Source organism: Corylus avellana, chromosome ca7, assembly GCF_901000735.1.
Source record: "Corylus avellana chromosome ca7, CavTom2PMs-1.0".
Lineage (NCBI taxonomy): Eukaryota > Viridiplantae > Streptophyta > Magnoliopsida > Fagales > Betulaceae > Corylus > Corylus avellana.
The window spans coordinates 24,992,559-25,007,191 of record NC_081547.1 but is presented as its reverse complement, the minus strand read 5'-3'; the positions used below and the strand labels follow the sequence as shown (position 1 = coordinate 25,007,191).

Below are 14,633 nucleotides of genomic sequence, written 5' to 3'. Positions count from 1 at the left end.
TTTCATGTAAATTTAGACCACTCAACCTCCATCCCTTGCATATAATAAATTGAATCAGAGCTTATTCCCTCTGACTCAAAGGGTACTTTCTCCCTCCATAAAGAATGCAGGTGCATTATTTGAATTGGTATGATTGATATGCTCAACTCCAGTCGAAGAAATATATCCATGCCATGATGCATAGGGAACTGATCTTTCAAGCCTGGCCCAAACGTATCTGGTATTCTCTCAACTTCACACGTTAGTATTGTTTTTTAATATTTTAGGGACAATTTGACAAAACCACCTCAGAAAATGGGGGCATTTTGGGCCATGCCCGTCTGCGAAAGTTCGAGCTTTATCCAACCAATGTAGAGAGAACGCTTTGCATAGTGACTCGATGATCTAGTTGAAGCGAAACCCTCCTATTACTCCGGTTATTAAAATGCTCAAGAAGGGTAATAACCATAAGTACAAAAGATGTTTTGGAATGAAATAATTATGAATATCATAAAAAGATGTTTCAAACACGTTCGGTCTTCTGACCAATAATAAGAATTTAAAGTCCACAAACAAGAATCCAGTCCATCTGTAATTCTATAAAATTTTTAATTCTTAGAAAATCTCCGTACACAAACCGGAAATTTGGTCACAGTTATTTGACTCTGAGAATAATTGAGTTAATAGCAAACCACCGAAGTCAACAAAAGGTGTCGTGGTGTAGTTGGTTATCACGTCAGTCTAACACACTGAAGGTCTCCGGTTCGAACCCGGGCGACGCCATTTTGTATTTCTTACTACTTCTTCCGTAATCCATTCTTTTTGTTTGCTAATATACTAATATTTATGCACACCACGAGTATTATACTTGCCAAGTTTAAACAGTCAAAAACAAATTTCCACCTTCCTTGCATTTCGTTTCATATTTTCATCTTCTACCAATTCTCCATCCACTCCACCAAAGTTGAATTTTGGGGATGAGACTTCTATAATTTGATTAATCTCTCTCATCTCTTATTGGTCTATCCGACCCAAAAATGCAAAGTGAAAAATGAAAAAGAAAAAAGAAAAAAAAAAAAAAAAAGGGCACCCATTTAATTTAACAAAAGGCTTCAAGATAGTTACAAGATACAGAACATGAAAGCTCAGTGGTTACATATATCCTCCTTAAACAACACAAATAACATTACTGTTTCCTCTGTTTGCACCAACGCCTCAAAACTGGTCTCTCTTCAAGTGCTTTCACTCTTTCTAGAGAAGCATCTTATGAAGAAACCTAACCATATTCATTGGCAGTGATGCTGGTGTCTGAAATTGTAGTATCACTGCTACTGCTGGTACTACTTTTCTCATTACGTCTCAGTGGAGGACTTGCTTGGATTGAGATGGAAAGATCTGTGTTCGGGATTGCATGATCTGCTTTCTTGGGTATGCTTGATGAGAGAGATGGCGAAGCTCTATGGCTTGCAGCAGTGGAAGCAGTGGGTAGAGGAATTGTTTGGGAGGCCGCCGCATGCCTTTTGGAACCTCTGTGCATGTGTTGCATACAATACTTCTTATCAGGAACAACATCCCTGCTACACCGCCACTTCTTCCCATCTGTTCTTCTACACCTCCCCAGTTCAAGCTCGATGCTATTTCGGTTTCCAAAGCATGAATTGTTGCAACCTGGAACTGAAAGTAATAGTAAACGGGCAAATCAACCTTACTTTCATCATTCAAAAAGAGAACATGTGGTAAACTATGATCTGTCTATAAATTTCAGTAAGGCATGATGAGGTTGAATAAACAAAACCCTACTAAAAGCAATCAATTTTATTTTTTTTTTATAAGTAATGTTGTATATACCAAAAAGCGCAGAGGAGCGCAACCCAAGTATACAGGCCGTATACAAGAGAACGCCTAAGAAGAATAAGTAAAAAAAACAAGAAAATCAGGAAGGTTAATCACTAATGAAGCTAAATAAGCAGCTGTCCAAGTGATGAACAGGGAGATGAAAAAAAAAAGGCATAAAGATAGTTCATGACAAATAATCAGCACCTAATCCTGTTCTAACTTTGAGGTGACACAACATTTATCAGGATCAAGAGACAAAGTTCCAAACATCAGACACAAATTCTCCTAATGAGCTATTTGATCAAGTTGATTTGACCTCAACTTACACCTCAAAGTGCTAATGGCAGTTGATGGATTAGAAATTTTGGAAATAAAAGCATCAAAGTTTTAAAACCAATGAACTAAAAGAATTCTGCCATCAACAGAAGCAAATCAAATGCATAAAGACCAAGTCCCAATTACCTAAGAACCTTGATGAGAAAGCACTTTCATAAACATATATAAAAGAAAAAAATAAATCTAGAAGAACAAACTAAAAGGACATACGTAAAGATCACACAACCTACATGTGAAGGTCAATGGAGGAGCCCATCTATTTGTACCACCAAACAATATCAAGAAAGCATTCTCTTTGTACGGGAGGGGAAAAAAAAAACATCTAGGGCCTCAACAATGTCATCAAATATATTTTTCAGATGAAAAGGGGCTTCAATTTTACTAATATTACCTTGAAGAACACTCTTTGGTGAGAAGCCCAATCCTGGTGATATCCCAAAACTTATGTTGTTAGCCCTGTTGTTGCTGCTTTTCATGCCGGTATGGTAACCGACAGCGTTGCCACTCATATCCTTTCTCTCGGTATTCTGGTCAATTTTTTTGTTACCACTCATATCCTTTCTCTTAGTATTCTTGTCAACTTTTTTGTTGGCATTGGCCGTGAGGGTAGGTGCAGTGGCAGGGGTAGTGGTAGTGGTGATCCTCATGGCTGTGGCGGCAGGTGTGAGGTGGGGTGCAGTGGCAGGGGAAGTGGTGATCCTCATGGCTGTGGCAGCAGGTAGGACGGTCGTGCTTGCTGCAATCGTAGGGATGTGGGTTCTGGTGGTAATAGTGTCACAATAAGCATTTTTCTTCCTTCCAGTATTGCTAATGGAGATGATGGTGGTGGAGGTCTTATGATTGGAAGATGGGGTCATGAGTCGAAGCCCTACAGCTTCTGGGTTGCCACGATTCGCATTTAGCTCCCCCAATTTGTCATTTAACTTTTCAGATGGCATTGCATCTGAAGAAATTGAAATTTCAACAGCTTCCACAGGCTTTCTTGAACGCTGACGGCCTCTGTGCATATGCCGCTCACAGTATTTCTGGTCCGGAACCACATTCTTACTACACCTCCACTTCTTCCCATCAGTTCTTCTACACCTTCCCGGTTCAGGATCCGTCATGGTCCTATAGTCAAACCCCTGAGGGCTAAAATAGCCTATAACTGAACACAACCAACAAAAAGAAACGAAGGCCAGATCATAATCTTTAACTGAAACTTTCTAGATCACCGCAATATCAAATTAATGAAAACGCATCTTATAACTCATGTCTAGTAAACATAAACCAATTTCAACTGACAAACCCAAATCCATCTCAAACATCAATGTCGCTCAAGTAGCAAGCTCATAGAAACGAAGAGCGATCATTTTATTTGACATAAACCTATTTCAAATTTCATGTTGAGCCACACGACTGATATCATTTCAGATAAACAAAACCAATATAGAATTTTTAAAACAAACATTCTCAGGACCAAGAGAAAACTAATCTGATATGATTCCCGTTTCAAATTACAACCCTAATAAGTAATAAACACCTCCATCTAAGAAAACAAAACCAAGATCAACATCCTATGGAAAATCCAACAAAAGAAGCATGGTTGATCTGATTAACATAATCTCATATCATGTCTCAAGTCTTATAAGCTTAAACCCATCTCAAATACACGGGCGCAAACATACACATGCATGTACAAAATCTTAATAATATTTCACTTACAAATCCACTGAAACTAGGAAACCCCAGTTCAATCCAATTCCTAAAATTAGTTCACACCAATTTTTGTTTAATATCCATAACAAATATAAATAGACCAAATTAAAACCTTATTGAATAGTAGCACAAAATAAGCCAAGAATCATTTGAAAGGAAGAAAAAGAAGATTTACAGCTAGGGTAAAGGTCATAAATAGCAGGGCCGAAGCAGCTAGCCACACTCTTCCAAATGGGAATGAGAAGGTGAAGAGGAATAGGAAGACCAGCCTCTAAGTGCTTGTATATGAGGGCCTGTCCTTGAAGCTCATGCGACTGAGCTGGTGTCAACGACGCAGGCTTTCCGTGCTCACTCACGGGGTTTTGTGCAGGAGCAGCAGAGTAAGTACCAATCCCAAGGCCCAGCTTGATCCACGGTGGCTGTGCTTCCTTCACCACCCCACCCTTCCCCTTCTCTTCAACCTCCACCCTCGATTTCTCCTCGTCAGACATCCTCTGGGGTCCACCTCCTCCTTTTCCTTCACACAACATATACAATATATATTAGATTATTAGTTATTGCACCATTCAAATTAGCCAACAAAAACTGACCCCAGATACCAAAAATGAAAAAATTAAATATATATATATAAAAGAAAAATAGGCAGACGGAGAGAGAAAGAGAGAGAGAGAACCAGAATGCGAAGAAGGTACACTAGTTTGAAGCGGCAGAGCTTCCATTTCACATGAGCATCATCAAGATTCAAGAGAAAACGAAACCCAATTTGTATAAGTGTTGGGGAGAGAGAGAAAGAGATAGAGACAATGTTAAAAAGGCCGAATTCAAGAGGCAAAAAGCAAGAGCTGAAACAACTGAGGGGGTGACAGCGAGTGTTGACAGACATTGACATACTAATTTAAAAGCGCAATTCAAAGGCCAAAAGCAAAACCACCCAAACCTGTCTCTCTGCAGCGCGCTGAGACAGAGAGAGAGAGAGAGAACGTGAGGTTAAAGCGGTGTCAGAGTGTCAGATGATCTGACAATCTCAGCCTTCTTTTAATTTTCTCTGAAACTCTCCGCCTCAGTCCTCACTCCTTGAGCAGGCGAGAAGAAAAAAAAAGAAAATTCAGAAGGAAATCACGCGGGAACGCGCTGATGCTCAGCTTACTAACGAGGGAGTGAGACGCACGCACCAATTGCTGGAGCGTTTAGTTGATCACCGAGGGTGGCGCCCACGCGCCCTGTCAGGGTGGCTGTCTGGCAATTAGTTGAGGCAGAGGAGGACACATCATCGGGTTTTCCGTTACGTGGGCCCGAGTCAGAGAGTGGATGGGGTGGGGCCCACGTGTGCGCGGTCAGTGACAGGTGGGCCTTGGCAGTGGCCGAGGAGTGTCCTCCAATGAATTTTTTTGTTTGTTTCCTTCTCAGCTTTTTGGGGATTGGGTTGGGCAAGATAGAATGATCACTATGGGCTGGATCTATGATAAGGTTGTCTACAAAACATTGTCCAATTCATTTTACTGGGCCTGGAGGCCCATCCTAAAATAAAGATGTTAATGTCAGATTGGCCCATTGAAGTAAAAATTAAAAAAAAAAAAAAAAGCCCCTCCTATCGGATATAGCGTAAAATCTACTTTTACAGCCTTTAATAGAAATTTGATACATGAGTTAAAAACACAAAATATAATAAAAATGAAAACATTATATTTTTAATTCAAATCAATACCATAGACGTTTCTATTTGTTCAACCCAATGTCCACCACTCACCACATATTCCCCACCTACTTTCAAACTCTCAACACTGAAGTCTCCAAAACCAACCAAGACAATAACTCATGTGATTTTAGCAATGGGTATTTTGTCTATAAAGTATTTTGTCAAACGAAAAAAAGTTATTTAGTATGAAAAATTATATATATGTTTTTTTCAAATTGAGGTGGATACTTTTTATAGAATGTGTAAAATACCAAATTTACATCACGATCTAATTGAGGTTAGTTTCTTTTTAATTAGCTACATTTATAGAGGTTCTAGACTTAGTCTCTTTTTAATTAGCTACATTTATAGAGGTTCTAGACCCAAACCCAAGAGCCACCGACACTTATTAGACTAATTCCTTGAGGCTACAAAACCAGTTTCTCTCTCTTTTCTTTTCCTTTTTTTTTTTATGAGCAAATCACTCTTCATACAACATAGACTTTGCTCCTAATTACTTGACATTATTATCCCAAAGTTTTGCAGCTTTCACCTTCACTAATTACTATTGAGCGGAGCCAAGGGTAGGAGGGGGCAAATGGCATACTTGGTTCACTTAAAAACATTGAAAAAATAAATGGGATTCTATTTTTCCTTTCACACTCTCGAATGTATAACTTTTGAGGTGACATTTAAAATTATTACTAGATTTAAAATTTAACAGTGATTCATTTAAAATTTAATCTCATTTTCAAGTACACTTGAACAATTGAACGTGTAAGTGTGTATATCATTTCTCTAGTATAGAAAAATAAATGGGATTCTTTAAAGGGAATGATTTGAATTCCAAACATAATGACAATAAATAGGCTCAAAGTTATGTTCCCAAATGGCACATTAAGAATAAATAAAAAATTCAAATGCTATATTCCTTTTCCTATTGATCGGACCGTTCAGTCAATGCCATTTACAAAGATATAGAAATGCTACTTAGCATTTTCAAGTGTTCATCTCATAGTATTTTTATTATTATTATTCTTTTGTTTTTCAAAAAATAAATGAATGTGAATGTGTCAAGTAGACAAGAATACTGGGAGATAGACACTTTAAAATGCTTAGTAAAATTTCTCATAAAAATATTTACAAAGCTGATTCAAGTTAATCCATAGATTCTATGCTATTGTAAAGCAAAGAATGATAGTCCTTCTACTTCTATCTTTTTAATATCTTTAAATACAAGCCTTCTCATTTTTTCAGAAAATGCTCTCACCCTTTAATAATCTCAACAATGAAAATTTCAAATTCTATGTAATTTAGATTATGTTTGGTTCTTTTTCTAATAACAAGAAAAATGAAAATAATAAATAAATAAAGTCGAGTGATGCTATACGTAACATTTTTGTCTTCTTTTTTTAATTTTTATTTTTTTATCTTCAAATATGACGTAGCTTTTAAAATTATAATTAGATCAAAATCTAATATGATCAATACAAATTCAATAATAATTTTAAAAATCACATCACTTTTAAAAAAATAAAAAGAATAAACGTCCTACTTCTGGCATTATTCCATAAAAGTCACATGGCATCCAATTGAAAGACATAATGTACTTTTAATCTTTAACCTACACATGTGGTGTTATATTGTTGCCGACAATATACCATAAATTAACCACCATCAAAAACAAAAAACCATGGTCCCATGACTCCCATTACGTTTTTATTCTTATTTTTCTGTGAATTTCGGAAAGTAAATGAACTTTGTTTATCATATTCAAGATGATCTAACACCTTTTGAACAAAACAAAGAAAATATTGCTCTAGAGTTTCCACAAATCGATGGAAGATGTTTTTCAATACCCTTTACCTTCTCATAAAACTGAGAAAACTGTAAGCCGCATATAACTTTTATTTTCTTTAATTTCTTTAAACGTTACGTGAGTTTTAAAATCACCATTGTTCGATTATTTTCATCACCAACAAACCAAAAAGGGAAATTGAGATATTTTGTATTGATTGGATACCCATTACCCATTCAACAGATGAAAGGCAAGGTCTTGCTTCAGATTGAGGCAGACTAGATGCTTAATTGCCAACCCATTTTCAACCTTTTCTTTTCTTGTTTTTTTTTCTTCTGCTTTTAGGCCTTTGTTTTTGTTTGTAGCCTCTTCGGGCTTCAGGCTACATGCGACTTTACAAAGTTAAAAAGAAAATGTCCACAATAGCTATGCAATGGCACCGAAAGAGTTTTCTCCTTTTAATCTACGTGTGGTGAAGCTAGGGGTTTCATCCAAAGGACAAGAAATGCAAAATTACTTATTAAAATATTGCTAAATATCAATAACAAATTTTAAAAAAATTAGCTGACACACTAAATATAATATAAATGTAAACTGTAATTTATTTTTTAATGTCTAATATCAATTTATTGAGTTGCCTTCATGCTTCAATGATTTTTCGTGTATTAGAAGCGTTGCAAGATCTTTTCATCAGTAGCTTAAATATATTTTTTAGATACACCAAATCAAACAATCGTTCATCCATTTATCTCAACATCACTCTAACCCAATTCTCGAGGGGCAGCTCAATCGGCTGTGAATCACGTCTAATGAAGCAGATATCACTAGTTCGAATCCTCCATCCTCTTCCCTTGTGTGGACATGTAAAAATATATATATATATATATATATAGGTTTTGGGTCCACTTAAGTATAATTCACTTACAGTGAGGTGCTTGAAAACTTATATACACAGTCGATATTCATAACAGTCCACTCTATTGACTTGATTCAGTAATACCAAATGGTACAAACATTAAATAAAAATTACCATTGAAAATAATTAAAAGCTAATGTTAATTATTTTTAAAGCCACATTAACTTCAAGGGATAAAAGAAAACAAAAAGATGGTACGTAGCATTACTCGAGTTGCCACTACCCCCGCCTTTATTAAAAGTTAATTTCCTGCCTTAAAATTGCTTATCATTCGTTCTCTAATGCTTTTAAAAGTTACGTAGAGGTCTTAACTGTTAGTGGTTACTCTACTTGAACATGACCATAGTAGTATCTATTTGTTGGGCATCATTCAATAGGGGTCTCGACTGTTAGAATGGCAGGCACTCCCTTAAGACCGTTCGAGTCATAACTTAACACCAACTCCACCAATAATTTAATAGCACTCAAGCCAATAACTCCGAGCGCTTTTTATTATGAGATTCAATCTTAAAATTTAGCCTCCACGGGCCATCGATATAACCCAAATGCTACTAGACCAAACCCTAAGTAGTTCGGATCCCCAGCATGAATTTGATCATGCAATGATATCTATTAAACTTATCAGTTCGTTGTAGTCGAAAGTGCTTGTGAAGCTATAGTTTATTTGCCTGTGGATGCAGCAGCACTTAATAAATGAGTCACATATGATTTCTTTTTTTATTCTTTACAGTCACATATGATTTCAAGCACGAGCAGTGTGGCCCATTGCTCAGTGGTACACAGTTGGTCGAATGTCCCTTATTAATGCAAAATAAATATTGAAAGTTGCAAAAGCTGGATTCCTACGACTTTTCACAACTCACAATTACAAGAAAAGAATTATGGGAAGGTTTACAATCACTCAAATTGCCTCCATAATTGTAATAATGACAGTTGTTTAGTGGTATTAAGAAAATTTTTATGAGATTGGGCATTTAGTAAGGTGTGTGTTCGACTCTTTGTAATGAAAAATAATTAACACAAGCCTGATTAATACTAGTCACCTTGGGTTCGTCTTAGTAGGGCTTGGTCAGGCTACAATCAGTGGTATCAAGGAAATCTCTATAAGGTTAGACACGTACTAGGGCATGGATTCGATTATATGCAATGAAAAATCATTTACACAAGTTTAATTAATATTAGTCACCTTGGGTTCGTCTTAATAGGACTTGGTCAGGCTGCAATTCAATTGGTATTGAAAAAGTGTTTGTGATTTCCATCATTTAGGTGCTATCATGGTTACGCTCGACTAGAGTGGCCATAGTTGGTCGTCCATTCTTACCCTTTTGTTAGAAAAAATAAAAAAAATAAAATTGCCTTCATACATTTTGTAGCACGTCCATAAGCTTGTTCAAGAACATTGAACATGATTTATAACAACAATCATATGAATTGTTGGAAATGGAAGTCATTGGAATTTGTAATGAATTATAAATTGTGGAAAATAATAGAAGCAATAAAGAAAATTAAGCAAAATATTTTGGGGTGGTTTGCCTTAGAAGCCTAGGTTTATTACTGTGAATTGCCTTAACCACTACATTTTGCTTTTATTCAATTATATATATATATTGACAACAATCCAATCACATAAAAGCGGAACTAGGATTTTAGGTTTAGAGCCTATTTTCAATTGTGTTTGAGAAATAGAACTTTTAAATCAAAAATGGCTTTTAGGCAACAGTTTCATTTTTAAACTTTTGCCAAAAGTTTTTTTTTGGCATTTTTATACTTTTTTTACCCTTAAAAGCACCTTTAATTTTTTTACTAAATGAATACTTTTTTTCTTCAAACACACTTTTTGAGTGTTAAAAGTATTTTTAGACCCCTCAAACACAATCCCAAACAAGTCCTTAGTATAGGCAAAACTAAAAGAAGAATAGATTTCTCAATGAGTATTAGAAAATTGAATTTTTTTGAAAAATAGAATGGGGCCATTAAGGTCTTTTGCCAAAGAGACCCAAAATGTATAAAGGTAAAGTCCAAAATAGAACTTGGGTTTATGAGATGTAAAGCGTCATGAAGTGTAGCCAGACTTTGGTTTATAATAGATTAACTAATAAAATTGTGAAGGGTTTTAAATATTGGATCAAATTATTTATTTATTAAAATAATTCTTAGAATATTCTAAGAGCATAATTATTTAAATTTTAATCATTATTTTTAAATTCAATAGTAGAATTTTTGTTATATCAATATTATTCTTAGGATTCTTCTCAATATATATATATATATATATTATTCTTAGGATAAACAATAAGATGATAAATAATAGTTAAATATGACAAACAATGAAATGATACATGATGAATATGACAAAAAAAATTATCATTTTTTTTAAAAAAAAAAAACTAATGGTTAATATTTGAAAAATTCTATTCAATATCAATGTTTTTACAGTATAGCTTTTTTTTTTTTTTTTCATTTGTTTTTAGGAAAAAATAAAAAAAAATAGTCCATATGGTTTATCTGATTTGCAATTAGTTCATTTTGATATTAAAATGAACTCAGAAGCCACTAAGATATGCCAAAATAATAATTTACTCCATAAATTCAAATTTTGCCAACTGAATTAATATATTTTGTTAAGGTGATATTGACTTAAATAAAACACGTGTTACAATTTTATTGGCTCTGACGAGTCACATTATTGTTATCTATTAACTATAAATAAAATTTAACTATAAAGAGGAAATTATTTTTTACTTATAAATTTATTTTAATACCACATAAAACTAATTATAAATCAAATAAACTGAACCCATTTTACATTTTTCCAACAATTTTTATACAAAACAATCTTTCTAACGCCAAGTGAGTGGTGACCCCTAGGCTGCCCAAAGGCCACAAACCTCAACCCATCATGCATTTACCATTTCTTAAAGTAACCCTCAATGATCAACCGAAGTGGTGAAGCAAAAAAGTTTTTAGTACTTTGATACTATCTTACATAATATATTCGTATCTCAAATCATCAATTGACACAATTGTCCTTGAAGTCTGCAGAGTTTTTCATATACTACGCGGTACATAATTTGCCTCATTGTCAATGTTACAAAAAAACACATGTATTTCAGTTCCATGTGATCATATGATGAACCTTCTATTCGATTATCAAGTTTCCCCAACTGTCAACCTTGGGCTTGTTTAGACTTTAGAGCCGTTGAGAACCATCTTCATCGTAACTCCCCTAAAGCAAAAAGAAAGGCCATTCTCGTCAATTCAACAAAAAAAAACCAAAAGGGAAGCAGGAACAATTGGCAAAGAAATATGCCACAGAATTTCCTTTTCATTTCCAGCTGTGAGCAAAACCCTGCTGCCCCCTCACACTCTCACGTGGCCCCCTCCCGTCCCCTGACCGTTGCATTGACCATGGTTAACGAAACCTCTCAACCCTAGTTAACTCTCCTAACCCCATCTCTTTTAAGCTCGGGCAGTCTCACACTCCCCCTCCTCACTCTCTCTCTCGCTCTCCAGTGCCCAACCATGGCAGCATCGCAGCCAATCCTCCTCTTTCTCGCTCTCACAGCCCTCACCGCCACCATCTCGGCCCACAATATAACCGATATTCTCTCAGGCCACCCCGAGTACTCAGTCTTCAACGGCTACTTGAGCCAAACAAAGGTGGCCGACGACATCAACAGCCGCCAAACAATCACTGTCCTCGTCCTGAACAATGCGGCTATGTCCGCCCTCGCAGCCAAACACCCCCTCTCCGTCATCAAAAAGGCGCTCAGCCTCCTCGTCCTTCTCGACTATTACGACCCACCCAAGCTCCACCAAATCTCCAAGGGCACAACCCTCACCACCACTCTTTACCAAACCACCGGAAATGCCCCTGGCAACTTGGGGTTTGTCAACATCACCGACCTCCAGGGTGGCAAGGTCGGCTTCGGCTCCGCGGCTCCCGGATCCAAGCTCGACTCCAGCTACACCAAGTCTGTGAAGCAAATCCCCTACAACGTCTCCGTCCTCGAGATCAACTCGCCGATCATCGCGCCGGGGATGCTCACCGCGCCGGCTCCTTCAGCTTCGGACGTCAATATAACAGCCGCCCTTGAAAAGGCTGGGTGTAAAACTTTTGCGTCGTTGATTACTACTAACGGTGTGAAGAAAACTTATGAGTCAGCACTTGAGAAGGGTTTGACCATTTTCGCGCCGAACGATGAAGCTTTTAAGGCGCCTAGTGTGCCTGATCTGAGCAAGCTCAGCAATGCCGAAATAGTTTCGCTACTACTATATCATGCACGCGCTGGTTATACTCCACTCGGGACGCTGAAGACCACCAAGGATCCGCTCACTACGTTGGCAACCAACGGTGCCGGAAAGTACGAACTGAAGGTTACCACAGCCGGTGACGAGGTCACTCTTCACACTGGAGTCGACTCGTCCAGGATCGCCGACACGGTGCTCGACTCAACGCCTCTAGCCATTTTCACCGTGGGCGATGTGCTTCTTCCGTCCGAGCTGTTCGGAAAATCGCCTTCGCCTGCCCCGGCGCCGGTGCCGACCACGTCGCCAAGTCCCGCACCAGTTTTGGCGCCGAGCCCGGTTAGTGTGGCACCGTCTCCGGCAACTGCGTCTCCACCTGCTCCGCCGACAGATACGCCGGGAGGTGCCCCGTCGGACGCGCCGTCCCACGATTCTGAGAACAGTACCTCGGACAACGGAGCTGGTCACGTGAAGGCTTCTGCGTTGGGCGCAGTACTGGTCACCGTCATTTCCTCATTTGTCTTGTCCTGAATACTAATTTGAGATGCCTGTTTAAATTTTTGAGTTACTATTTTTCTTTTTCTTTTTCTTTTCTCACTTTTACCTTAATTTATTTTTGGATTTAATTTATGGGTAGAGGACGGGAGTCGGTGGAGGATGCTTCTTGTTCCGTTTATTTGTGTTTTTATTTTTATTTTGAGATTGTATTGATATTATATTTATGCAGTTACTGTTAAATTTGAATGGATGAGATTTTGTTTGGTTTTTGTGTGGATGAGGTGGTTGGATCTGACTGTTAGCCCACGTGGAGAGAGGACCGGGGAGTGGGGTCCGATCTTTCTACTTTCCAGAAGCTAGATAGATATATAGATACGTTCTGTTGCGGCGAATGGGTTGGCTGGAAAGCAACACTACTTGTATTTCTATTTCTATTTGTATTTTAATTTTTAATTTAATTATATAGGGTAGGACAGTAGTGCACGCGCAGCACTATTCCACGTAGAACTGTCGAGTCCATTAATAAATAATAAGGTCTGGTCGAGAGTGGTCCAACGCGCGTATGTGCCACTCTCTCTATCTATCTATGGTTCACTGGCTCACAGTCTATCTTGTGTCTGAAGAATGGCACTGCTTTAGGGTATCAATGCGATAGGGTGGTTTTACTTTTACATTGTCTATATTTTATGTTGAAGATCGATTATTTAGGCTAGCTCTGAAATAAGCTTGCCCAACCATTGAATAGTGCTATAGATTATCATGGAGAATGAGAGAATGTGTAGTATTATTTTTTCACGATTTCATTGAGCTGATTATATGAGCCATTCAAGTGGGATTGCAGTTGCAAAATGAGACATGTAGGTAACCTCTGCGTAGTTCAAAACCAATCTAGTGATGGCTGAACCACCGACTTCAAGGACCTTGGCAAGGGTAGCCAAACCATTGACATGGCCATGGGGTGGATAGACAATCACTCTAGTCGATTATAGGTCTATAGCCAAACTACCTCAGCAATTTTGAGGTGGTTGACCACCTTAGTCCAAAACTTTTAGTTCTTTTTGATCTTTATTATTTTTAGGGTTTATTTGTAATTAAATAGTGGCCCTATCAAAAAATGATTGAAATTTGTAGGAAGATAGTTATTTGTTTTATTAAGGATATAAATCCTTTTGATTTGTGATTATTGTTGATTTGATTTAGAACTATGAACTCAAATCATATATTAAGGAAATATGTAGCCTATTGAGCCTTTAGTGCGTAGATGTAGGCTATGTACCGAACCACCTTAATTTCTGTGTCTTTCTCTCTTTTCTTTATTCCATATTATTTCGTTTTACATTTATCTTATTATATGTTTCTATAAAATCATTATCTTCTTATTCTCTTAACTAATCTCATTGTATTATGTTATTTTGACCGAATCATAAATGGAGTTAACCACTTTTAACTGTTAATCTATAGGTTATTAAGCTCCCACATAAGTCATGCCCACATTGACAAACAACACAAAACTTGTTAAATTCCGACGTTGTGTAGGTGCTTTATTGTTTAGGTATAGGCATGTGATTAAACCAAAGTAAATGCCAAGTCACATTGATGATATTTAACATAATGTTGATTTTTCTTTTTCTTTTTAAATACATTTTGTT

General features: G+C 37.1%; 2 protein-coding genes and 1 non-coding gene across 3 annotated transcripts; 2 read left to right on the top strand and 1 right to left on the bottom strand.

Moving 5' to 3' along the window:
* The first annotated feature begins 688 nt into the window (after positions 1–688).
* Positions 689–762, top strand: TRNAV-AAC (transfer RNA valine (anticodon AAC)). The gene has a single exon. It is a non-coding gene; the product is annotated as a tRNA-Val (tRNA).
* A 290-nt stretch (positions 763–1,052) lies between these two features.
* Positions 1,053–4,764, bottom strand: LOC132188654 (growth-regulating factor 9-like). Its single transcript, XM_059603172.1, has 4 exons — positions 4,523–4,764; positions 4,025–4,366; positions 2,543–3,298; positions 1,053–1,653 (listed from the first exon to the last, which is right to left on the bottom strand). The coding sequence occupies exons 1-4, from the start codon at positions 4,566–4,568 to the stop codon at positions 1,256–1,258; spliced, it is 1,542 nt and encodes a 513-aa protein (XP_059459155.1). The 5' UTR covers positions 4,569–4,764; the 3' UTR covers positions 1,053–1,255.
* A 6,888-nt stretch (positions 4,765–11,652) lies between these two features.
* Positions 11,653–13,247, top strand: LOC132186844 (fasciclin-like arabinogalactan protein 10). Its single transcript, XM_059600939.1, has one exon. It carries the CDS (start codon positions 11,761–11,763, stop codon positions 13,015–13,017), a length of 1,257 nt encoding a protein of 418 aa, XP_059456922.1. The 5' UTR covers positions 11,653–11,760; the 3' UTR covers positions 13,018–13,247.
* The last annotated feature ends 1,386 nt before the right edge of the window (positions 13,248–14,633 follow it).

What these genes read in the sequence shown, in the direction of transcription:
- LOC132188654 (XM_059603172.1), bottom strand. Translation starts at nt 4,568, where the DNA reads ATGGAAGCTCTGCCGCTTCAAACTAGTGTACCTTCTTCGCATTCTG. An exon ending in TTATGACCTTTACCCTAGCT is followed by an intron (nt 3,299 to 4,024) that starts GTAAATCTTCTT and finishes GGTTGTGTTCAG; the next exon opens with TTATAGGCTATTTTAGCCCT. An exon ending in ACCAAAGAGTGTTCTTCAAG is followed by an intron (nt 1,654 to 2,542) that starts GTAATATTAGTA and finishes TATTACTTTCAG; the next exon opens with TTCCAGGTTGCAACAATTCA.
- LOC132186844 (XM_059600939.1), top strand. Translation starts at nt 11,761, where the DNA reads ATGGCAGCATCGCAGCCAATCCTCCTCTTTCTCGCTCTCACAGCCCTC.